This window comes from Strix aluco, chromosome 3 (genome assembly GCF_031877795.1).
Source record: "Strix aluco isolate bStrAlu1 chromosome 3, bStrAlu1.hap1, whole genome shotgun sequence".
NCBI lineage: Eukaryota > Metazoa > Chordata > Aves > Strigiformes > Strigidae > Strix > Strix aluco.
In genome coordinates this window covers 4,617,040-4,641,930 of record NC_133933.1, presented here as the reverse complement: position 1 = coordinate 4,641,930, position 24,891 = coordinate 4,617,040, and the positions used below count along the sequence as shown (strand labels likewise).

At 39.3% G+C, this 24,891-nt stretch overlaps 1 protein-coding gene across 21 annotated transcripts in view; it reads right to left on the bottom strand.

The window, feature by feature from the left end:
• Positions 1–24,891, bottom strand: part of PLCB4 (phospholipase C beta 4) — a 216,958-nt gene that overhangs the window by 68,942 nt on the left and 123,125 nt on the right. For 20 of the 21 annotated variants that reach the window (XR_012622345.1, XR_012622346.1, XM_074817201.1 and 17 more), the window contains 8 exons: positions 23,010–23,090; positions 22,644–22,703; positions 21,186–21,329; positions 11,848–11,927; positions 11,222–11,275; positions 5,023–5,104; positions 3,906–4,006; positions 3,237–3,294 (listed from right to left, as the gene is read on the bottom strand). Coding sequence is in view for 19 of the 21 variants with exons in the window: in XM_074817201.1 (XP_074673302.1) it covers positions 3,237–3,294; positions 3,906–4,006; positions 5,023–5,104; positions 11,222–11,275; positions 11,848–11,927; positions 21,186–21,329; positions 22,644–22,703; positions 23,010–23,090 (660 nt within the window). In the remaining 2 variants the exon portion in view is untranslated. Of the gene's footprint in view, positions 1–3,236; positions 3,295–3,905; positions 4,007–5,022; positions 5,105–11,221; positions 11,276–11,847; positions 11,928–21,185; positions 21,330–21,793; positions 21,889–22,643; positions 22,704–23,009; positions 23,091–24,891 lie in introns of those variants that run through there. The other variant, XM_074817216.1, reaches the window with a different exon arrangement.

Below are 24,891 nucleotides of genomic sequence, written 5' to 3'. Positions count from 1 at the left end.
AAGTGCTCTTCCCCAGTCTCTTTCTTCTACAGTGAGTCATAACCAAACAGAAGAAAATAAATGGGATAAAGCAAAAAGTCTCCTCTTGAGAAAGAGTCCCAGAGTTACCGAAACGAGCTAAGAGCAAAATATTCTTGTAGCAATGATCACTCTTTATCAATTTTCCATTTGAATAAAAGCATGTCTTTATGTTTACTTAGTATAAAAAAATAAAGCAAAACTGACAACTGATGAACTTTTACTTAAACAAAGGAAGAATGCTTACTAGTGTCTCTTGGGGAAGCATTCTGTACTACTGAGCTTGTTGGCACAGGGAAAGTTGTAACACAAAAACTGACCAAAACTAAAAGCATGAAGTTTCATCTAGAACGACAACATGCCCCAGGACTAATTGTGTTTGTCCAACAAGGTTGCATTTGATTTGATTGGTTGCATTCTAGTTACCATACTAGACAGGACACCCTTACGCTAGACATTCTTAACTATATGAGGGTGAAACATCTAGAAGCACGGGGAGAAAGAATGCCTGTATGGTTCTGCGAAGAGAGAAGGATCACTGAGCCTCCCCAAACTGGCCTCTAGTCTCCTCTGAGATGCACAGCAGTTAACACTGTGGCAAAACCAATTTTCCCCCTTGAATTTGTCCTGTGCAGTGGTAAGAAGGGTGTCCTTCTGTGGAGATGAAAAACGGAGGCAGATAGAGCAAGCGAGTGAGTGGGAAGGAGGGAGGAAGAGCGAGCAAGTGAGTGGAAGGGAGGGAGGAAGAACAAGGAAGCAGGAAAGAGGGGTGGCAGCAGGAAAGAGGGGGATAGAAAAGGGTCTCCTCATACCTCCTTCCCAGGAGAAAGGATGAATCCTGGTCAGACTACTGAATTTCCATTTTGACAGTTACTTGGCTTATTAATTTATTGCTGCAAATGAATGGCAGGACCAAATCTCAATAGTAGTGAGCTCAGTTCTTTTTCTACTACATTTTCTTTTTTCAAAATTTGACTTAAAAAAAAGAAGACCTAGACAAAATACTCGGTGCTTGACAATAATTAAATTTCTAAAAACTTCCCAGAAGCTTTCATACTGATACACAATTAAATCGGCTGTCAGCCAGCAGCATTAAGTCAAATACAGACAGCAGTTTGGAAAGAGCTAACTCTCCACTCATACCCAATAACGTATCCTCACGCTTAGAGCTTCTGCAGCATGCCTTGGAGGTTACTGAATTCAAAATAATTTAGGTTAAAGACGCTCAGGAAGAATTGCTCTGCCAAGTAACTCCCCTCTCCTATACAATGATAATAATATTTTTATATTTTCCAGCATTAAACATCGTTGGTAATTGCAGTGTTGGCCAGCTGTCAAGGGGACAGAAATGATCACTTCAGGACGGAGATTCTGGGTCATTTAGTGCCTTTCAAATCATGACCAAAACTTTAAACTCTATTTGGAGACCAAAAGACCTCCAGCACAGAGTAAGGAAGCATTAGTTTCAGTCATCAGAGTGAATGTCCTGCTCTGTAAAACCATTTGACTAATTTTTCCCAGCTCTGATCACCAACTAAGGGGCTAACAGGATTTCCAATTGAAAAATTTGTAGTGTCAATAAGAATGTAACCAACAAGATGTATCTTTCTCCAATACTGCCCATAAACTAAGGCTTCTAATTCTGTAAAAAGAACTGCTGAAACAATACAAAACCGAGAGCACAACAATTCAATTTTACATTTTTAACCAGTTACTGGAGATAGCCAGGAACTTCTTAGAGTTGCTGGCAGCTCTTCTTCAGAAATTTGGGCTTCAAGGAAGCACACTTTAAACTAAAACAATTACAGAGATCAATTTTAAAATAATGAAAAAATAGTAATTTACTGGAAAATGAAGATTAATTAAAAAAAAAACCAATCAGAAGCTAATATGGTTCAAGGTGGGGTCAGGGCTGTGTGCTTCAAGCAGTGAAGTGAGTTAAGGGAATAATTTATAATTTAAATCACAACATTATCCTTTCTCCCTTCAGTGCAGAAGCAAAAATGACATGGCTTAGCTATGACCTCAGTCCTGAAAACATTTAGACACTGAATTTTCTAAATAGCTGTGACAAAAGAACATCTCACAGCAGTAAGATTGAGCACGTGCTCCAATTTGCTAATAGAGGGAACTATGTGGGTACAAACTAAGGCCCCAAGTATGTAACCATTAGTCCTGAGGTTGTTAATCATCTCACTATCTTTTCTTTTTAAATACCCTTTCTACATGTAATTCAGGTTTGATGAAGAGTAAGGCACAAATTCCCTACTGAAAATTATATCCTAAATTTGATATATGGGGAACTTACAGCTTGAATATTCACACTGCAGAATCAGATATATACATCTCTCTCTATATAAAAATATATAAGACAGATTTTTAACTACTAAAATAATTTTAGACGGAGAGATTTTTGGTAATGCACCCAGTCCCTAAAAGATCATGCGGAGAGGTAAAGCAGCTCTTCATGTTCCAGATGAGAAGAATCTACTGGTATGAGTAGAATGCGTTTATTTTCCATGTGTACGTTCTTGTCAAATCTACATAGTGTATTTGTTGCAATTCTGAATGAGTCAGTCTTCTATAACTTACTGTGCTTTAGGAATAGAAAAAACCCCAACCCCACATTGTTTATTGAACTACTTCGCACACTTATGATGTTTTTAAAAAATACTAAATACTCTTGCCAAAAACTGTATTCTGGAAATACAGCAATAAAAATATTTCCTCTTATTCTGCACACACAGTATGTTAAAAAACATATACAAACTCTTAAAACATCCTCTTAGCTCTTAGATTTGTAATAGATTGAAATAATACTGTCGAGAAGAATCAAACCATTGTTTATAAAAGCTGACTTATTATTCAGAAGGTTTAGCAAATATATTTAGCTGTGGCCTACAGTTAAATCGCTTATGATAAAAAACTGGATATATTTTAGTTGAAACTGCATTGAGTGTAACAGTATAAAAATGTATAAAACATACACAACACACAACAGCAAGTTATCAACAGACGCAATCTGCAAAGCCAACATGTAGAAAGCACAACGACATACAAGGTTGGAGCTGATTTTTGCACCTGGATGTTACCATAATGGAAAGATCAGCAGATCAAAAGCATAGCAAATAATGGCATGATTCATGCAATGGAAAGATTGGAAGAAGCAAGCCACTGCAGACAGACTTGTATGGTAGTTAATGTATGAAAAAGCTTACTTCATTTAGAAAGCTCACTAATTGGTCTACCGTTAAATAATCAGTTTTGTCTCCATTGCTGAAAAGAAATTTATTAGAGAACGTAAGTTTTCATATACGATGCTACAGTAGGTATGATTTACATGTTGACATTGTTGACACTTTTAAAACCTACTTTTCTACCTAAAGTAGCTCTATAATCTCAAAATGAACAGTCACAGAAAACATACTAACTGTCTATGCACAGTATCTCTCCCATACTTCCTATAGCTTAACAAACATTACTTCACAAAACAACATGTAAGTCCTCAAGCTGAGAATAAATTGAGTGAAGAAACTTTTAAAACTTCAAATTTCTTGTTTAATTTCGTTAGTTCACATATTGTGTTAATCATCTAAAGGAGCAAGTTAAAATTACAGTAGTTAGTAAAGCCAATGCAAAAAAAAAAAGTCCAGGTGCTTTCTCTAACTGATGTAAAAGTTGCTCTAAATTACAGAGTGAACTTTTACATTAACAACTGAGAGGGAAGGAAGGGGAAAAAACCATAGACTTGAGTTTGTCTTAAAATACTGCTGATGCTACTAGGATTCAAGGTTAGATAATCTTTACAGTGTTCTGTCACTATTAGATATGGACTAAAAATGCAGCAAAATGAGTTTAAAGCAAGATTAATTTAAATTTGAACTTACATCTTCTTAAAGAGATCCTCTATGTCAGTTCGGGGACATATCTTTTGGGTGAGCTCATAAAATTTCTCGTAAGTAAATGCTGCAGGCTCAATTTCATCATTCTGCAACAAAATGCAAAGGTACATTTATGCAGCAAAAGAGAGCTTATATGCTCTTTTCCCAAGTGCGTATCTTGTATCAGAAAAAGCAACTGAGAACTCTTTTAGCTCTTTCCCTAGTATACGTTTACCTATTTGTGTATTTTCTGAATAGAGTTCTTAATTCATCTTTATCACAGACCTGTTTGATGTGCTTATATTCTGACCTCATAGCAGCATTGATTCTACATAAACACAGAAACTGGAAAACAAGTCTTTCTTCTTCTTCTGAATCTAAAATAAACCCAGAATCCAAAATAGCGTACAAACTTCGAGGTATTTATACTGAAACCAAGGAACAATGAGAAAGTCCCAAGTTTGGTGCAAAGGTTTTAAAAAGCAAAGCAGCTCTCATACAGGGGCAGGCAAAATTTCCATGAGGGAGGGAACACATGGCTAACACATTCAGTATCATCTCCTCCTCCGAACAAGACCAGCACTGCAGGTGCTTTCATCAGGTGCTTCCTGCAGTCAGACCAAGAACCAAGCAAGGGCTGGAGTCTCCAAAAATGAAAGAAAGGAGACTGGGCAGGGAGTAAAGCTGAAAAAACTAGCTGTTGCATGTAACCAGCTGTCACCTCTCTGGCCCCTGCGAGTGGGACAGAGCTGGACAGCAGTTCTCCAACGGAAAGGAGCAAAGAGCAGGAGGAGTCCAAGAAATGCAACTGAGAGGATAGCATACAACAACAACAAAAAAAGTATTACGTGCATATTCTGTGCTCATGTACTTCGTACAAATTAATGAAAAGTAGTCTGTTACAGAAAAGAAGAGAATCCTCATCTAAGAGGTTTAAGGACCATTACGTCATACAGATTTAATTACATTTTGGTTTTAGTAAACAACCTACAGTGATCAGTAAGTTACTCACGAACAATAGGCATGTTTTTATGTGATGCAAATGACTTAGATCACAGCTATGAATGTGAATGATTCATCAATCTATTAGTATACAAAAAAGTTATTCAAAATCACTAAATACCTTTCCACTGGGAAGACCTAATTCCTTAAGTGCCTGAAAGATCACTTTTTCTGTTTTACCTGATGCAAAGGTTCTGGTAATGCTAAAACAAAAAAGAGTGGGGAAAAAAAAAGGAGAAATGTTAGTCACTTTTTAAACAATCAGCTCGCTCTCTCTCTTGCTTTTACTGCCAACATTTTCCTCTGGCTTAAACTGATGAATGTAAGCATCTTCCAAGTAATAGTGCAGTTGAAAAAGTGCTCTAAGCTTCACAGAGCAGCAGTGCTCTGCCTGCAAACTATCCATTGAAAAAAATATCAAAATAATGGACTGCAAAAAGAACAAAAGAGGGTTTTTTTCCCAATATACTGGGATACAGAGCCGTGCAAAGCATTATTCCGTTGGCTCTTTTCAACTCTATGCATAGATAAATGACTGCGTTTTAAAAGTAGCAGATTCTGCAAGTGAGGAGGACTCATGTCTGGTTGTGGTGACTTCCCTTCCTTTCCAAGCATTACCCTCCTAGATGACCTCCCAGGTCACCCATCATCACGAACCATCCCCAATGGCAGCTCCCTTTGTCTTGCCTTTTCAAGCAGTCGCTGCTAGCAAGCAACTCCCAGCTGCATGCCAAATCTCCTTCCCTGCTCCCTCACTAGTTGCAGTGCTCACTCCTCCCTTTGAATGCTCCCTCACCTTACAGACATTATTAATATCCCTGTTCTAGACATACTACACACAGCTCATATAGGTAGGTCTCAGCTGCTACTGAAATATTTCCACCAAACGGATTAACATCCTCTTCCTTCCACAAAACAGGGGTGATTTCACCATGCATGTGACTGACAAACTGGTTTCACTTGAAATGAAATAAATCCAATTAAAGCTTAGCTATTTGGTATGATTAATGTGAAAGCGTTTGGTCTATTTCTGTTTCAATTTGAGACGAGTTTGAATAACCTCTAACTCTGGAAAAATAGATCCAAACTTGACAGCTCTCCTTCCTTTTGTTTAAGGTCTAAGCTAAAATGATGTGTCCCACGACCCCTGATTTTGGTGTCTCAATGTGTGGAGAGAAACTGAAGTCTGTATCCAATACCTATTTCTAATGCTGACAAAAGCTGTATATTGTGAAAGACACTGTAATTGCCTGATAAGAATATGTTGCTCTTTATCATCAAGACAAACATTTGCTGAGACTTTTTGTTAATCTCATGCATACTAAATAATTTCACATGGTGAAAGATGTGAAACAAACTGTTGCTGTTATTTGTTGCCATAGCGATTCACAGTCGTTTTACTCTGCAAAACACTCTGAACTGCCTATGCAAATATTTTCATACTAATAAAATTAACATCGGATTTGTTAAAGTGTTATTTTATCATTTAGATCAATAAACTTGGCTATTTTTAATTTTTTTTTTACTGGGTTCTTATAACAGTTAGATTTCCATGTCCCTATTTAGGCACCCAAATAAGTTATTTGATTTTCCAAAGCTGATAAGTACCAAGATGTTTTCACTAAAGTATAGACTGAGTTTAACTTTAGGCACTTGTTTCTTAAACAAATCTCAGGCATTTATTTTTCTTCTAATTCTAAAACACAGAGTAATGTTAGCTCTACAATTTACAACCTATCTCCAGCCCTGTAAAAAATTCTATGTCTGTTCTAATGAATCGGGCCCCGATAATAAATGTCATGTAAAACGTGTAATATTGGTGTAATTAATCAGAAACTGTGAGCCAAGATTCCATGGCTGCAGGGAACTTATTTTTGATGCCAAACTATTTTTTACTTCACCAAAGATGACAGCAAACATAGCAGTAATTTGTAATGAGGGCAGCAGTCTAGAAAAGATTGCATGAATCAAAAAAGACTGTAAAAATACAGCATGACACTTTCATTTTGCTAAGGATACTGTAAATAAAACTACTTTTCCCTCTATCAGAAGAGAATTCATCCTAGCAGATTTACATTCACCTCGTTGCATGCCTTGGAAGAAAATTGGGCTACTTCAGATGCAGGCAAGTTACTGGTCAAGATACCTACAGGTGTTTTCTCCTCATGTTCTACAGTGATTTAGGGCTTTTTATGGTAACACGTCAAGGTACTTCCTCATAAATATTTAAAATACTTCCCAAATCTGGGACTGAGGGGTATGAATCTGTCATGCTTGCTGATGGATTAAATGACTTGATTACTTCAGACCTTCACCACTTTCCAACCATTAGTTCAAAAATCAAGCCAACACATAAACTGTTCAAATCAATCTTTTATCATGGCTCCACTGAATTTATCAGTTTGGCTAGAACTGGAAGTACCACTACCTACACTGTAAAAGAAATTACTAAAACTATGATTTCCATCCATCATCTAAGCACTGAAACAGATTTCTTCCAGGCACTCTGGAATAATCGATACAAAACATATTTACTAAAAAAGTGTAATTTCAAATTAATTTAATTCATCTACTGTAAAACAGATTTAAGGCTCATTTATCATAGTTTAGCTTTTTCTTTTTTTTTTTTTTTTTTTTTACATTTTCATAGTTAGAAGCTAAATTAGCTTAAATCCTTTGAAATGTAGTTATACAGGGGATAAACATAGATTGAGCAAAGCTGATTTCTAAACAGGCTCTAGCCGAACAGGTGCAATTTGCACATGTAGAAAATCTGTTTTCTGCCAACAGAAAACTGAAGAAAACAAGTAGATTTATTTCTTTAAAACAAACACTGACCTTTTTAGTCACCATTTGCAGCAGTGTTAAGAGCTGAAAATACTAAATATCTTACCCAATGCCCTGCCTGTGTAAGATCTATAAATGTAGTTCTAGACTCAGACTGCAAAAATTTATTAAAGCCCAAAAGGCAAAACTGATGCTCTCCGAAGCTTTTCGCACTACTAACTGCCAGAATTTCTTCTCTCTCAAACACAGTAGGTTGATAGTAATAGATATATGCCCCAGAGTACATTAAAATCCAAAAGTAGTTGAGAAGAATCTTCATGCCTCTGCAACCCCCATCTGTACTAATAAGGAGTCAGGAATATTTATGCCATTTACCACCGACAGCCTAAAGAGTTTCACCCTCTCAGGGCTCATCATTTCCTACGGTCATGTGCTAGCTGCAAAAATCTGTCTTAAATCTGAAAAGAAATGCAAGGAGCTCTGATTTCTCAGGTGAGAATTTTTTTTTTTTCCCCCTCAGTGTTTTTCTGCACCTCTGTGTAAAAACAAAATACAGGCGATCTTCTGATACACATTCCTACAGCTTAACAGATCTGCAGGGTATTCTGTTTCTGAGAGAATAACCTTCCTATCTGTATCCCCAGAGCTACAGCAATTGCTGCAGGAGTCCCGGAGCAGCAGAAGGAGGTGGAGGTTTGACAAAGCAGGGCTGACTAGACAGCACTGTATTTAAAAACAGGCATATGGGAAGAGCTGGCCATAGCATTCTGGAGGTCAGTTGAAGGGGAAGCATCAGGGGTTTAAACCAGTAGAAACAGTTACTGAGGGGGAGGTTTGGGTAAGCAATGTGAACCTCGGTGCACCTTCCATAGCAGAGCCATTCTGCCCACATTTCCCAGTGCTTCCTGGCTTGTCTTCCTCATATACGTATCCTTCTCCTTCTGCATCTACCTCCTTCTGTTCCCTCTCCTGTCTCTCCATGCTCCTTCTCTGCACTAAGTCTTTGTGGGAGGAGGAGGGAAGCAGTGAAGTTCCCCACATCCCAGGCTGCCCAGTGCTGAGGCACCTGCGTGCCTGTGTCCCACTTCATGGTAAGTAGCTGTTGCTGGATCAAGCTAATCTCATGATCTTGCTGTCCTCCATCAGGGCTCTCATTCACCCCCTTTTCCAATGTAGGTCTACACAGTGGACAGATTTCTTTTTCGCCTGCACTTGGGCCACAACAACCCCCTGCATGGCTACAGGCTTGGGGAGGTGTGGCTGGAGCTGTCTGGAAGAAAAGGATCTGGGGTTTCTAACTGACAAGCAGCTGAACATGAGCCAGCAGTGTGCCCAGGAGGCCAAGAAAGCCAACGGCATCCTGGCTTGTATCAGCAATAGTGTGACCAGCAGAAGTAGGGAGGTGATAGTCCCCCTGTGCTCTGCACTGGTGAGGCCACACCTGGAGTATTGTGTCCAGTTTTGGGCACCTCAATACCAGAGAGATCTCGAGGTGCTGGAGCGAGTGCAGAGGAGGGCAACAAAGCTGGTGAAGGGCCTGGAGAATAAATCCTGTGAGGAGCGATTGAAGGAGCTGGGACTGTTCAGTGTGAGGAGGAGAAGGCTGAGGGGAGAGCTCATCACTCTCTACAACTACCTGAAAGGACATTGTAGAGAGGTTGGTGCTGGTCTCTTCTCACAGGGAATTAGCGATAGAACAAGAGGGAATGGCTTTAAACTGCAACAGGGGAGGTTCAGACTGGACATTAGGAAAAAAATTTTCACAGAAAGAGTGGTCAGACAGTGGAATAGGCTGCCCAGGGAGGGGGTGGAGTCACCATCCCTGGATGTGTTTAAGGGCCGTTTGGATGAGATGTTGGGGGATATGGTGTAGGGGAGAACTTTGTAGAGTAGGGCTGATGGTTGGACTCGATGATCCCAAGGGTCTTTTCCAACCTGAATGATTCTCTAATTCTGTGAATCTCGTCTACAACTTTCCTCCAGCTTCTCACTGACATCTCTCCTAGTCCTTTCAGCAAGTGATAAAGTGCTTCCCGGATGAGCCCCAAAGAGGTGCCACATTTCACCCATACCAACATAGTGTGTTCCTTGGATCATCCAGGTGTGAAGAAAATGCAGCTTCCCTCTGCACAGCACGGGATAGTAGATGCTTTACAAATTTACAAGCAAGCTACTTTGCAATAAATTAAGCTGCTAGAGACTGATTTGTGTCAACCTGGAAATAGTATAAATTTTCATTTAAAGATTTAATACACTGGAACCAGTGGACTGGACTCTCTTCAGCAATCAGCGAGCTTCTCTGCATACACAAATCAGTGTGCTGTAGCATAACAGAGAGAATTTATGCCTTGCTAAATGCAAGGTGAAGTATCTCAAGGCAGAAACAGTTTCAGACAAGCTAGTGCATTATAAATTCATATTGAGGAATAAAGCTCTATGTTCAAACACAGACATAAAGCGCTAAAGTCTCGAAAACGAATTTGCCCCTGTAGTATTGTTCCCTCATGGTTACCCTTCAGTTGATGATATTCCTCATGGGTCTTATGCACAGAAGGTGCCTCATGGCAGTTTAGTCAAGTTTGAGAAATAAGCAGGGGCTTTGGCAATGTGAAAGCTGAAAGATTAACACACTGAAACAACCTTAACACTTGTCAAGGAGTCACTTGAGTCATGAAACTAAAGAAACCCAGAAGGCAGCATGGCAGGCCCTTTGTCTTTTTTCAGATTCTATAGATGCAAAATCCTCTCTTTCTCCCTTGAAAAAATATTCTGTGAGGTTTATCGTACAAAGTCATCCTCCTTGCTCCTTTCTGTGAGTTTCTATTTATGAAAAAACAGCATGCCCCAAAAGAGTGGTTTTCACATACTGCATGAAGAGGAAAGAAGGTCAATGTATCAGCAAGAATTAATTTTCAGAGCAGGAGGGGTGAAAATTATTGCCTAGCCAGAGAGGACTGAAATCAGTAACTTGTAATAGTACAGAAAGAAATACACTATACTACCTTTTCTGTTACTGACAACAACTAACCAAACAATTTATTTATCATGTGGAAAAAACCAAATATTATCCTGGGGGTTCCCATAAAAGCAGAATTAATTTTGACAGAGCTATATCTGTCTCTTTTACATGGAACTACATTTTAAACTGTACCTTTCTGCCCTCTACTTAACTGGCCTGCAAGCTTTTATGGTTCTTTTGCTAAGTATTTTATGAAGTTTTACAACTGGAAAACCCACCCCAGAGTTTGAGGAGTTTTAAGCTGAGAAAACTGATGGTCTTAGCTCTAAGTGACTTTGAAAACTATTACAAGCACTCATATCTTCATTACAATGGACTAAGAAAAAAATTGCTAGGCTGATAAGAAGTCCTACCTAATTTACCAAGGAGGTAGGGAACTCAGCTAAGTATGTCTAGTTCTGTACTTATTTTTACATATGTATTAATAATAGAATTGATATTGTATTTCAGTATTAAGCTACAAAATTTTATTAACGTTATACAACCAGTACCTGGAACTCTCAATTGTGCTTACCTCCGAACTGGAATTTTCCCATTTGTGTTTGTTAGAAAGGCCAGCTTCATCCAGCTGAAATTAAGAATGAAATATTTTTAAAACACTATTTATTGAAATTGGGATCTAGATACCTGTATTTAGCTTAAGATTATAGTCATGTCTGTGAAATGAGTACAAAAAATTAATTGCTCTGTAATAAAAACATTTTTCTGTAACTTTTAGTGCTCGAGGCAGAGCAGTTCTTTAACTGTAAAGGCAAAAAGCAGCCCAAAAGAATCAGTACATTAATTAACACAAGTGTGAAGCCAAGAAAGACTCATGAGGTTTTGTTTGCATATGCATCAATGAAAGAACAAGCCAGACAATAATTAAAACATACAATATCAATAAATCAAATTAACAGTTATAAATTCTCTTATAACTTCTCCTGGGCAGGTGCCAAATACAGATACCTCTTCTGGTCACAATGAAAGATAAACTCTAAACTAATTTAATACCATTTTCTTTATGGTGTTAAATCTTTTGTGATTGCGAGTGTTGAACTATGACAAACAGATTTTTTTTTTTTTTTTTTTTAAATTCCAAGAAGGAAAATACAAAGACAGAAAAATAAAGGAGAAAGTGGAGGAAAGAAAGTAACTTACTGTTTCTTGAGACATGTCATTGGACTGACATTGTTAGCTCTAAAGTTATGTATGATGGATCCAAGCCCTTCTACCCATTGCTGAAAAACATGAAAATACAGAAACACCAAATTAGGAGAACTGAAGAGGGAAAAAGTAGGAAAGCTTGTCTTGGGGGAAGGCTGCTCTTCCTTGCAGCTGTGGATAACGTTATTAACCTGAGTTGAGGAAAAAAACTGCCCACTTCACAGCCTATAACAGCATCATGGAAAAGTCCAGCCACATTTTACCCATTTCATCCTTCACTGACCAAAGTGATAGTGCTTCCCGCTCTTCCAAGTGCTACATGTAGCATCAGCGGTGCTATTAGAAGAGCTTATTGCCAGCAAAGGCAAGCGGCCCATTGATTGATTTATTAAGCCTTCTATTTATAGCCTGTATAAACATATGCCTCCCTTCCAGTTGCGGCTGGCAATATTAGCTATTACTAAGCAACATTATACAGTATCTGATGACATATTTAACTGGTTCCATTTTAGAAAAGGAATGAAACAAAATATTAATAAGCTAGAGCAAACCACAGGGAGGCACAACAATTGTTCTGTGACGCTGACCTCACCTAACACCCTGTTACATATTCAAATCCTGCTTGCTTTCATCCTTAAAAAGCAAAACATTCCAGTAATCACTGGGATGACTTTCAGCCAACAGCAGCATTACAGCACTTACTTATGTAATTCCTTTTTATGGATCTATTTTTCTACTATAGCTTGGACCTAGACTTTGCAGGACTGTATAGAAGAAGCTTAAGGATTAGGCCCTAACATGAACACTCATTGATTTCAGCAAGAATTCTGGCACGATAAAGCTATAGGAAGAGAAAAAAATGACAGCGCTACAAGCCAAGTTTGATCTCAATTATGCCATTGTAATGCTAGGATTACTCAACAGATAATTTACACTGGTGGAACTGAGACGGGATTTGGTCCACTGCTTAACATTAACCTTATGAATAAAGAAGCTTCTTGCTTCCGGCCAAATTCTGTGCATGCAGCTTGAACTGACTTGGGCAGGATCCAGAATTTGACACTTATAAATAGATGCAGATGAGTGTATTTTTCTTTTCATGAATGAGAGCTGTACATCTGCAAAACAGATGAAAAAACCATCATTTATATAGGAGGAACACTAACGTCTTTGGAAAACGGCATAAACGGCAGAGAGTAAATCCCTATGGGCTAAAACAAGGTCTAAGGGGTCAATTCAGCTGATAAACCTGCTTAAGCAGACCCTTGCACTCATGACACATTACACGAACATCACAAATGTCTTTTTGAACAAGAAATTGTTAATCAGACTCCCTTAAAATGGACCTTATAAATCTATTCTGCTTTGGGAAAAGTAGCCATTTATTAGGACATTTATTAATATTTAAAAATTGCTTTCTGAATTACCTCTTTAAGAAGTACTACATAAAATATAGATACACACTTACCCTATGTGTATAAAAGATTCATTTGAAAACAGAAGTCTGACTTATAAGTTAGCATTTGGGCTGCTCTTGGGTGTGTTTTTGTGCTCAAAACCAACTCACCAGTAACAGTCTGCCCATGCAGTCATAGCATGGATGCACTGCCAAGGGATATAAAGAAAGCAACGTTCGTGGGGTGAGATAATATTATTTATTGGAACTGATATAACTGGAAGCCATTGACAGACTTAGGGAACACTTATCTTTTCCTACAAGTGTTCCCTCACCTAAGATGATATAGGAACTAGAGCTTGTGATAATTTCAAGATAAATGCCTGAATAAGTCTTACAGGTATTTCAATCACCTAGAACTGTCCAAATTCAACTATCATCATTCAACTATCATCAACTACCTATGGTTGGGTTTTTGTGGTTTGTTTGGGTTTTTTTAAACAGTAAACTGTAACATTACTGCTGCATTAACACCGTCACAGCTCTACAAAAATTTATCCTCATGTGATCTGGATTAGTCTCTAGTGCCTTAAAAGCTCCTCCACCTTTCAACACTGACTCACACAGTAAAATGGCACATGCACTGCAAACAAAAAATCCCTTGCAAAATAAAATTATGCAAAATGCACGTTATGAATAAGCTTCAGTCTTTCAAAACTCCCAGTTTTTTCTGCTAAAAAATGCCATTGGTGCAATACTGGCAATGTCACCATTTCAACAGGAAATAAACACACCAAGATCCATTCAGATTTGAAGGCAATGGATTGCAGCTACGCCAGATATAACAAAATCTAACATTTAAAAGTAAGGTTACCCAGCACTCAGTTCTGAAGCTACTTCTGTACATCAAGAACAGCTGCCAAAAAGGAACATTGCTAGGAAAAAAAAAAAAATTATAGAGAGAAATCAATACACTAACCACTTACTGAGTAATTTCTTTGCAGGAGATGTGCTGATGATTCCCACTTTAGAGGACTCCCTAATCTTTTTTCAATGATAATGCCCTTTCCTGATAGAGATGTCAAATCAGGAACTGCATTCTTTTACACCAAAAGAGCACAGAACTACAGCCAAACACTGGTAAGTCACAAAAGCATCACACCTCTGCTGGCATCAAGCAAGGGAGTAACCTGAGTCTCTGCCCATCTATGAATCATCTTTATATTGGCATGATGTCCCCTGGGCAAGACATGGCAGTTGGAGAGGCACATTTGCCTGTTCCACACCACACAGCTGCACTACAATGTAGCATCTGGCTGCTTGTACTTCAGTTTGGGGCTAAAGCAGTTTCTGGAGTGTTTCATCAGATATTCCCCACGGTTACCAGCTGGCCCCAAATTAACTAGGAATAAGAGAGCTGAGGAACAAAAAAAAAAGCTTCTGGCTTGTGAGCATACTATATAGAAGCAAAATGACATAAAATGAAAAAATTTCCTCATTTATAGATTAATTGCCAGGCTTAGTGCAGCACATTCAAACTCTTTGACCTTCTGAGATGATACAGTCTCCAAACAACAACCATCTTCATAATCACTTTCAAGACACTGTGATCCACTGCACAGATATTCACAAAATACCCAAAGCCTGGATACTCTGACAAATGTCAAGCTGGCAGTATACTGTTTTCCTGACAACAAACCATTCCCAGATTTAATGTACACTTGTCTGATGACCTTGTGGGAGGGATGAAAGAAGAGCTCAGATTTTTCTCACCTAACATGCTACAAAGAATATGGCAACAGCCTCGCTTGTATGCTATGACAGCACTCCTTATTTTACAGACAAAGCTGAAAGACCTGTAAACCTATGTAAGGGAACAAGGATAAAGATCCTCAATTATCTTCTTTCGTGATCAGCATTTCCAAATCACTACCTCTCCAAAGAAGGGAAATCCTATAATAAGATGAAATTCTTAAATGAGGTAGATAGGAAACACTTCACTTGGGTCATACAGAAAGCGGATTTACACAATGTTTTGTTAGAAATACAAGATACGTGTGATTCTTACTGGTGCTAGCGCTAAATATTTTCTGATTTTCAAAATATAGCTCAGCACCTTTATTCTGTCAACGTGACTCCTAAATGGCTCTCTATATACCAAGAATTATTCCAGACTCGTATAAAAAAGGAATCTGGGCCCTGCTATCTAATCCTAGAGAAACAACAACCGTGAAAAGAAACAAAAACAGACAAGTACACCTTAAACACAGACCCTTAGGCTGACACAAGAGGCCAAAATCTAAGTACACTACAGGCTGGAATAAGCAGACTGTGCTGTTTTTCTCTTACAAGATCCAACATTGTCAAATATCTCTATAAGGAGAAGGTGCAAGAAAAACTTATTGAAGAAGCACTCTCTCAGCTTTGGCTGTAGTACTCAAATGTTTCTGAGGCACTTAGTGACCTTGCGTTAGCTGGGGCTCATCCATGAAACACAGGCAGCGCTGGCAGGGTGCACAGATAAGTTTGACCTCTCAGCTCTCTTTTAGCCATCAACCTTTCATTAAGGAGGGTTAAAAAGGACAAACATTATGACAGGCTAAAAATCACTGTAACCCCCAGCTCATGAAATTCTAGACAAGGTCATCCGTGGCTTATTTACAGATGAGGTCAGTATCATCCAGACCTCTTGAGATTTTACCTTTGCTTTTACAGCGCCGTCTCTCCTCAGTTGCACTCTACTTAATTCAAGCATGGGGAAAGCTGGGGAGGCAAGGAGGCACTGCCCTCTGATTTGGTATTCAGTGCCTGTGACTGGCTGTCAGAGGCAAGGGCTGGCTAGCTTGAAGGGTGAGGAAACCCCCAGCGCCTAGAAGCATGTTTCCCAAGGCTTCCCAAGAGAGCCATGGCCTGGCAGGATTGGATTGCCCAGCACTCTGCCCTCCTTCAACACTGCTGGGAACAGCAGATGTCCCTCTTCCCCAGCGCAGATGGCTCACAAAGTCCTTTTTGTTCTATAAAAATTACCATACCTCTAACGTTAAGACAGCAAAAGCAAGGAGACCAGACTAGTGATGGTGGAAAACCTATCCCCTGCCTGTCCAACTGCAGCACAGACTTGCAGGATACCGCTGTGAAAATTCTGTTACAAAGATAAAAGGGACTCTTCCGACTTTCAAGTATTTCATCAGGAAAGATGAGGCTCACACAAACACTCTGCATTAGGAGTTGCCTGATGTGTTCAGACTGCTACCACCCTTCAACTAAGCTTTCCACCCCAGGATGACTTTTTCAGCACTGGAGGGGTCTACTCTGAAAGCGGCTGGAAAACTCCCTTTGCCTGTTTTTGTGTACAAACTAAGACAAACATAGAGGGGCTTTGCACAGTGAAATTCATCTCCTGGCTAAGGAGAACCAGGACTGAAGTTTTCAATTTACTGATAATTCTGCAGTAGCGTAGCCAAGAAAGAACACGAAAAAGCAGAAAAGCAATCAGCTTGAAAGCACAGACACTTAACTGCAGGCTGGCTAGGATATGAAGATTTCTCTAGAGAACATGGTATTACATACTTGGCACAGGGCTACCTGAACATGTAAAGCAGCAGTCATATATTTAAGACAGTCACAGTTTAGAAATGTTTATCACATGGGCTATGAAACATAAGCCATATACTAACAGAATGGGACACAGAGAACAGCAGTGAACTTCGAGTTCTGTTCAAGCATGTTCCACAGGTTTCTTGGAAAGTTTTGCTTTGAAACATCAAAACAAACCAAAGCTATTGGAAAACAGAACTTTTGTGTAATGTGACTGTAGCGTATTTTCGCGGGACTCTTCTGCTACCTTCTAGTTGCCCTCCTTTGGGCAACTACTTAATAGCTTGCTTCATGGAGGGGAAAAAAAAAAAAAAAAAAAAAAATCAGGGTCAGAACTGAAACTGATCTTTTTTCTAAGTCAAAAAGAGCCACGTATTAGAAACAGAAACAAAAAGTATCAGTCTGAAGTGCTTCATCTTACCAAAAACATGGTGGTCCATGTAAACATTTTAAACAAATAAATTTAAAAATGAAAAATACCATTCCAACTGAAAAGCTGAGAAGGTTAAGAATGTCAAAATTAAGTGCTTTCGACCGCAGGCACCTTCAACGCCATAATCTTATGAGCTGTATGACAAAGCTTGCATTTTACCTTTATGTTGTTTGTCAGCACATGAGTAATAAAGCATTTCAGCATGTGCTATTCGTTCTGGTGCCTCACAGGTTAGCCATCAATGTGTGATTCACTGTCTCGGTGAGTAACACACCTGTAGAAAATATCTACTTTCTATCAAAACCAGCTATGCTAGTGTAAGAGGTTACTCCACTCTCCTTCCCACCCTGTCTCCCCTGTGGCTGCTCCCATTCCTACCTGCTGCCAGAGCAATGGTGTGCATCAGCACTTCCCAGAGCCACGTTATCTTAAACACTGGTATGAGCTTTGCTCCTACATCAGTGACATGAGCTTAATGCTATGGCTCTTCCTTGAAGTGACACATCAAGTCCTCTGCCAGCAGGGCAGTGGGGACAGCACTTTCTGGCAGAAGGGCAAAAAGTCTCAGCTGGAGAGATGGTCCTTCCCAACAACACTGCTGGATCTGGGAAAGAACAACTGTTAGGACAAATTTACCTCTGATATGCAGTAATATTAAAGAATGTAAAAAGAGCTGACTTAACTTAGGTTAATCTTTTAAATTAAACTCCTTAATGCATTGCCAAAGCGGATGAGCAAAGACGACAAGAAATCCAGATTTTGGGCTGCTGAACCACAACAGCTTTATTGGATTTACGCCAACTTTGGATAGGAACCTACATGCCACGTGCTAAGGCCTCACATCAGCACTACATCACTTCTGCACTAAGGAAATTCACCCCCAAACACTCACCGGCCTTTTCAAATGTCCTAGATTGAGGAAAGCAGATTATCAGATTACTAGGTCACAGAAAGTCCATCTGGGAAGTAAAAAAAAAGAAAAATACACAGATACGCTCACACCTCTAATGTCTGTGTGTGTGTTTTAGTTTTAGCTCACAGTAATTTATATAACCTGATTTAATCAGGATTCCAAACATTAGGTTTTAAATTCCACCTTTCACAGTCACTCTCTACTGCCACAGTGGAGTTGTTTTAGAAGTGGACCACGACAGCTGCTTGCAATCAGAGACAGAGTACACCCTATTTTGTGGTTGTTTTAAGAGTGGAAAAGAAAACCAATTTCTCAGCTGAAAACACCAATAAAATTTAAGTAGATAGAATGTAAATACCAGAGTTGGAGCTTGGAGACAAGTGGGGAGATAATAAACATACTCTTGTTGTTGGAATAGCTATACTTGGAGCTCAGCGATGACTTCGCCAGACCTGCTGAGCACATTGCCACAAGAGGCAGAGGAGTGAGGGGCTGCCCCAGTGCAGAGACGATGACAGATCACAGCCTGTGAGGAGCCCTGCCTGGAGGGGAGGGTTCACCACTGCTCACAGTGGGCAGCAGCTCTGTGCATGCCTCATTGCCACAGCTGGGGTACCCCTAAGGGACTGCCCCCACACTCGGCCCCCTGCCTGTCCTGTGGGGCCTGGCAGAATCTGCTTCCCACTGATACCACTCCTTACATGGGTAGCCTCAAGAAGCCAGGAACTTGCATTAATTTTTTTCTTTGTCATGGTTACTCAGTTCCATTACAACTCAGCCTTCAGCGAGTAACCATTACTTCTTTTCCAATTGTAAATTGTTATCGACAGAAGCAGAGTACCTTTTTGCCCTCTTTCTGGGCAGAAAGGTTCTGGGCTTTTGTATTTGGACTTGCCACTAAACTCCCTTGTTTTAAAGTATCCCAATCGGGTGCCAACAAATACTGACCTGGGTTTATCTGAGGAAGGGACAAAAGATCTACAGCAAGTAACATTCATCTTCCTCACAGCAATGGGGGGAAACAGCAGAAACCACTACAGATGCATCCCTTACACATATCTGGGCTGCTTAAGCTACAGTCATTGCCCTTTTTTTCTCTCCAAACTTGCCTCTGTCATTTCACAAGCGGGGCTTACTTTTGAACATGGATTAAATCAAGGCCTATTTTAAACTGCAGTTAGCAGCTGCATAGCCACTTCATGCCACACAAAGCCTCACTTCTGCTAGAGAAGATTTACTATGTTGCAGAAAAAAAGATGTCTTCTCATGAACAAAACAGGAAGAATTAAGCAGGAACACCTCCATGAGCAGATAGCTCCTAGAAAATTTTATTTTAGCACACAAGTATAGCAGCAAGTTGATGTACTTACCATCTATGAAAGGCCAAATTACTTCCCATATGCGCATATCCCCAGTGGAGGCAACTTCGAAAACACTACACTGGTTTTGGTTTGATCTACTTTACCCTCTCCCTTGTGCCTCAAATGTATCAAATCAGGTGGATCACCACTGTTGACAAGTTCTGGATATATATTTTGGTGGAAAAACTCCCAAACGCAGGACTCTCGCATTTATGGCCCTCTCAGAGCCCACCCACGAGCTGGCTGCAGCACGACACACCATTTCAGGTATGCATCTTGGTGGTTAATGAAGCAGTAGATCTTTTAGACAGTATAATTAGCTCACCTGTTGGGACAGTCTATGTAATCATCCAACATACTCCTCACAAACCAATTAGTCTAATACAATTTATTGAGGTTTAACGTGGCTAAGAAACTTAACTCCAACTTTCTGTTTTCAGAATAAATCAGAGACACTGTTGGGTTAAGTACAAAAGTGAATGCTGCCAGCACATCCTTTTCTTTGCTTCTTAAATGTTTTCAAAACATAACTGTGGCATGATATTTCCCTGAAAGACTGATGAAAACACACACAGTAAAATCAATTTAGTGTACCCATGTAAGTTAGACAAGTATTTCTCCTATCATGAAGTTTACTCAGTACTGCCAGTGTTTAATGAGGTATGGATCCAAAGCAATGAAAAATCAACCAGGTCTGCCAAGGGGTTTAGTGATGCTGTATTCAGCAAACAGATACTCAGTTTTAAAGGAGGGGGTTTAGCAGGTGTGTGTTACTGATCGCTATTCAATGTTTATCTCACAGGTAAAACAGATTATACTACACTGTAAGTACACACAATCAGAAAAGAAAAGCAAAAGAATAGGTACTTTTAAAATCCCTTGAACTTAAGCTAGTAGTGTACTATCAGTACTCTGGATCAAGTTTCTCAGAGCAGGTTATAGCGGATAGATCAAGTACCAGGCCTTGGTGGAGCCAAAGAACTTGCATTGTGAACTGCAATCTTAAACTCTCAGGAAAGATGACGTATAAAAAAGCACCATTGTTTTCTTAAGACTGTTCCGTGTCAACGGGAAACAGAAAAGAACCCGAGTACACTGGAATCCCCTTAACTGTAGAGAATTTTCTTTCCTGCTTTTGTTTTTTTCAAATAGTATGAACCACACAACACAATTAGGTTATTGCTGAAAAAAATTTTGGAGGGCTGAGCTCCACGCACCAGGAAAATGAAAGTAATTGCACCTTCCTTCAGTATCCCTGTGTGTTACAGATCCACTGCATAATTGTCACATAGTCTGCCGTACCAGCCCCACACAGAGACACTAAACAGCTGAGGGAATGCTGCCTCCTATATTTAATGGTCTCAGTGTCTACTTCTGATAAATCGCTGTGCATGCAGAGGCTGACAAAGTCACTATTTCCTTTCACCACGGCACGCAGACACGTTACAGAATGCTCCAAATGGAAGTTTGCTGTCCTTTTGCAGAGTGTGGCAGCAGACATTAGAACAGGTATTTCGGACAGACAAGCAAGCTGACTTACTCAGGAAAAACAACCAAGTACTGCTACGGAGCTCTCTTTTTTTTTTTTTTTTTTTTATATTAACTCCCACACACTGTTTAATTGTGAAATACCTTGGCTATTTCTGTGTTTTCCGCTACCATGAAAGTGAAGCTGATGTTCACCAGATCTGTGCCACTGCAAACGCATACTATCCGTCCTTCCAACTCATTTTCTGATTTTCCAACAGCCTCAAGTGCAGTTAGTATTTTGGGATCCTGTTAAACAGAATAAATAACTTGTTACATTCGCAATACTTTTGTTATGATAAAGATGCATTTCCAACTCCATATACATTAACACCTTTAAATCTTTGTCAATCATCTTAAATGAGTACTTTCACTTAGAATTACTGTGTGTAAACCTGGAAAACAATATATTCTAACAATTAGGAACATGATCGTGAGAACTCAGAAGTAAATGAGGTATTTTAAATATATTTTAGAGAGTTAAATTAGAAATTACATGTATTTTCATCACAAAAAAGAAAAATTAGTCACTCCAAGGACTGGAAATAGGGAAACAGTACTAATCTCTAAGTAAATTATTCCAATCTAGTTAAGTGTATAGTTATTGGGAGTTATGATCTGTGTGACATTTTGGCTGCTTCTTAATGACACGTTGTACAAGCTGGTATCTCTGCTGAGGGCTATAGATTTAATGGGCATAAAGAGCAAATTACCTATGTAAAGACAGGTGAAGTCTGAAGCATATTGGTATGGCTGTCAGCACATGAAGCATGGGGTTGTCTGCACCACCACTTCTCATGCCCCTTCTCTATGGGGGAAAGATTTTAGTCTATGGATTCCCAAGAGAACTACTAAGAGATAGTTATCTACAGTTAACACAGAAACACTTAACACATGAAAGTGGAAATGCAGAGGCGTTAACAGATATCTGGCTTCACAACAAATCTTCTAAACTAAAGGCCTGGAGGAGGGAGGCCCACAATTCACTTCAGAAAATTCTATGTATTCTTTCTGAAGAACACCACTGAAAATATTTCCAAAGTTTTGGGTTTCTCCAGAACTCCTAAGCTTCTCTTGATATTCTTCAAAATGGCAGACAGTGACCAGCTGCCCCCTCTGACCACCTAACTGTACAAAGAGGGATGCAAACAAAACCTTCTACCTTTTATGTCAATGGAGCAAGAAGATACAACAAATCTTAAACAGATGGGAACAAATTTTGGAATATGAAACATTTTCTTCCAAATCCCTAAAAGAAGTATCACAATACACTCTTACAAAATAATTAAAAACTCCTGATACATGCTCTTAATGTCTCTTCTTCAGCTTTCACCACATCCTGAAAGCTGAGCACTGTACTACATCAGCAAGACCAGATGATGGAACATTCCCACTGTAATCACACCAAATTACTTAACTTTAAACCTTAAAATTTTAGACTGTGATTGCAAAACAAAAGCTGTGTTGCTGGTATTTTTTAAAGAAATGAGCTGCATCCTGTATTTCACCTTCAGTTTAAATATTCTTTGTTCAAATGAAGAGTATAAACTAACTATAGAGTACCTTTGGTACAGCTCCAAAACGAACACTGTTGATCAGGGAGCACTCTAATACCTGTCCTTCCTGAAATGGCAAAAAAAAGGTACAAGTTCAAAGGTCTGTTGACACATGGCTCCATTAGGAATTGCAGGAAAAAGAAACAATGAAGCTTATTTGCAAACACTGTTAATTAACACTAAACAGTGTATTTCCCTTTTATATCAGTTAATTCCCTATTAAATACTTCACTTCTGTCAATTCTAAAAGAATAGAGCAAAGGCTAGTTTTGTAACTAAACTAACACAATATTTTAGATTTTTAAAAACTAGTCAGAATATAAACCAAGTGCAATAATATCTAATATATAGCCCTGACATGACTGTAATATACCTTTCCTTCACTTTTCCAGCTCAGAAAAAAGCCGAATTCATCCACTTGGAAGAGACAGTTGCTTTCAAAGACAAAAGATTCCTACAGAAAAGAAAATACAGACCATTATTTTAGTCAGTTTGACAAATGTCATAATTTATTGTTCAAAAATAAAAGATTGTTTCATTTCTCCCCAAATATCTTCCTGGAGAATTTGCTATTCCCAAAGCAATCAGAAATGAGGGAGGCAGGCTTTTAAAAAAATGATCATTTTTAATGATTTGTCTTTTTGCTGCCATTTGAGACATTGGGATGCACTTAATTAACATTTTCCTAGTCCTTTGCAGCTATGAAGATTTGTTTTGTTTAATAAAAGCAGCGATCCTTACCTAATCAAAACCCTTAATGAAACAGAACTTTAAAAAAATTACTGAAAATTAAATGCTTCAAATTATGTAAAGATTAAAAATATGTAACTTGCCAATACTACCTTCAGGATCAAATGACCACATTTCATTTTAACATTCAGAATTTAGGAAGCACTTTTCTGATAAATTGTGACAGTATGCATGCCACGAGCGTTTTGTAGTCATTGTATCTGGCAAGTAGAGTTTGAAGGATATTGATTTGTATAGAAATCAAGAAAGAATGGCATACCAAAGAGACTAGACAAGGCAAAAAATCAGATTAGCTGAATTAAAAAAGAAATTTCCTCTGCACACCTCCAGCCTCAATTAACACATCATAAATTAAGCTACAAACGCAGGATAACACTGTGCAGAATCAATCACATTTTAAAGAAAAAAAAAAAAGCATCCAGGACTTCCTGACTTCCTTAATTGAAAACCAGCAAGCATGTGTGCAGGCTACAGCACTGCTTACTGTTTCAGAGATCAGTGCTTTGTTCTGTGTTAAAGGCTGAGGTGCCTTTCTGAAACGGCACGTCCTCTCCTGTGCATACAGCAAGGGCAGCAAGCACAAAACTCTGTTTTCAGAGTCTTCCACAAAGGACAATTCAAATTTAGGTAACAAAACCGGGTAAAAACTCCAATGCCCTCAATCCATGGAGCATGCTTTTGAGTCAGCAAGTCTACCCAGGACAGCTTGTTCTCAGTGGGTTGCTCTGGGCAGCCCCCCAGCCTGACCCACGACGCAGGACATCGGCGGGCAGCCACAAGTGCCTTTTCGGCCTCTGCCACGGAACAAGGGCATCGAGTGAGCTAAGGAATGGTCACATTCCGGTCAGGTCTTACCCTGACTTGACACAGGGCGCGAAGGCAAACAAATTTCTGGATCCATGGCTGGGTAATGACCTTGAGCCCTCCTAGCTGGGCACAGCCAAAGGGGATACACTGTGTTTGGGATAACTGCTCCTTTTCCCTGGACACATTATTGAATGGTGTCTACCACTTCTGGACAACATTTTAGGTTCTCAAATGAGATTTACAGGTTTAAAGACTGACACACTGCAGTTTTCCATCCAAGTAGCAAACAACTATGTTAGTTTTACAGGCAGGGGAGCTGAGATAGAAAGTATAAAGTTACTGCAGCTCAGTCTGAGCCAACACCACTACGCATGAGTTTCCAGCATGCACTGCTCTGCCCATCTTTCTCCACCATAACTTCTATTTTCCTCCCTTCACCCTAGCACTTGTCCCTCATGAAATCTACTTGTTGGCGGACACCTCAGATTTACTAGTTTTACAGCCCTTGGAGTCTTGCTTCATATAAAAATGCAGCTAGCTACCAATCAAAATGAGTGTGTCTCTTGTGTTTCCCAGAAAGACTACTCACACAATAAAAGGCAGGCATTTTTGTCGTTTACTGTGTCCCCATCTATCAAAAAGCTCGATGTACCAAAAATGTTGTTTGCACAAAGGTGTCTATGTAAACTGTACTCATG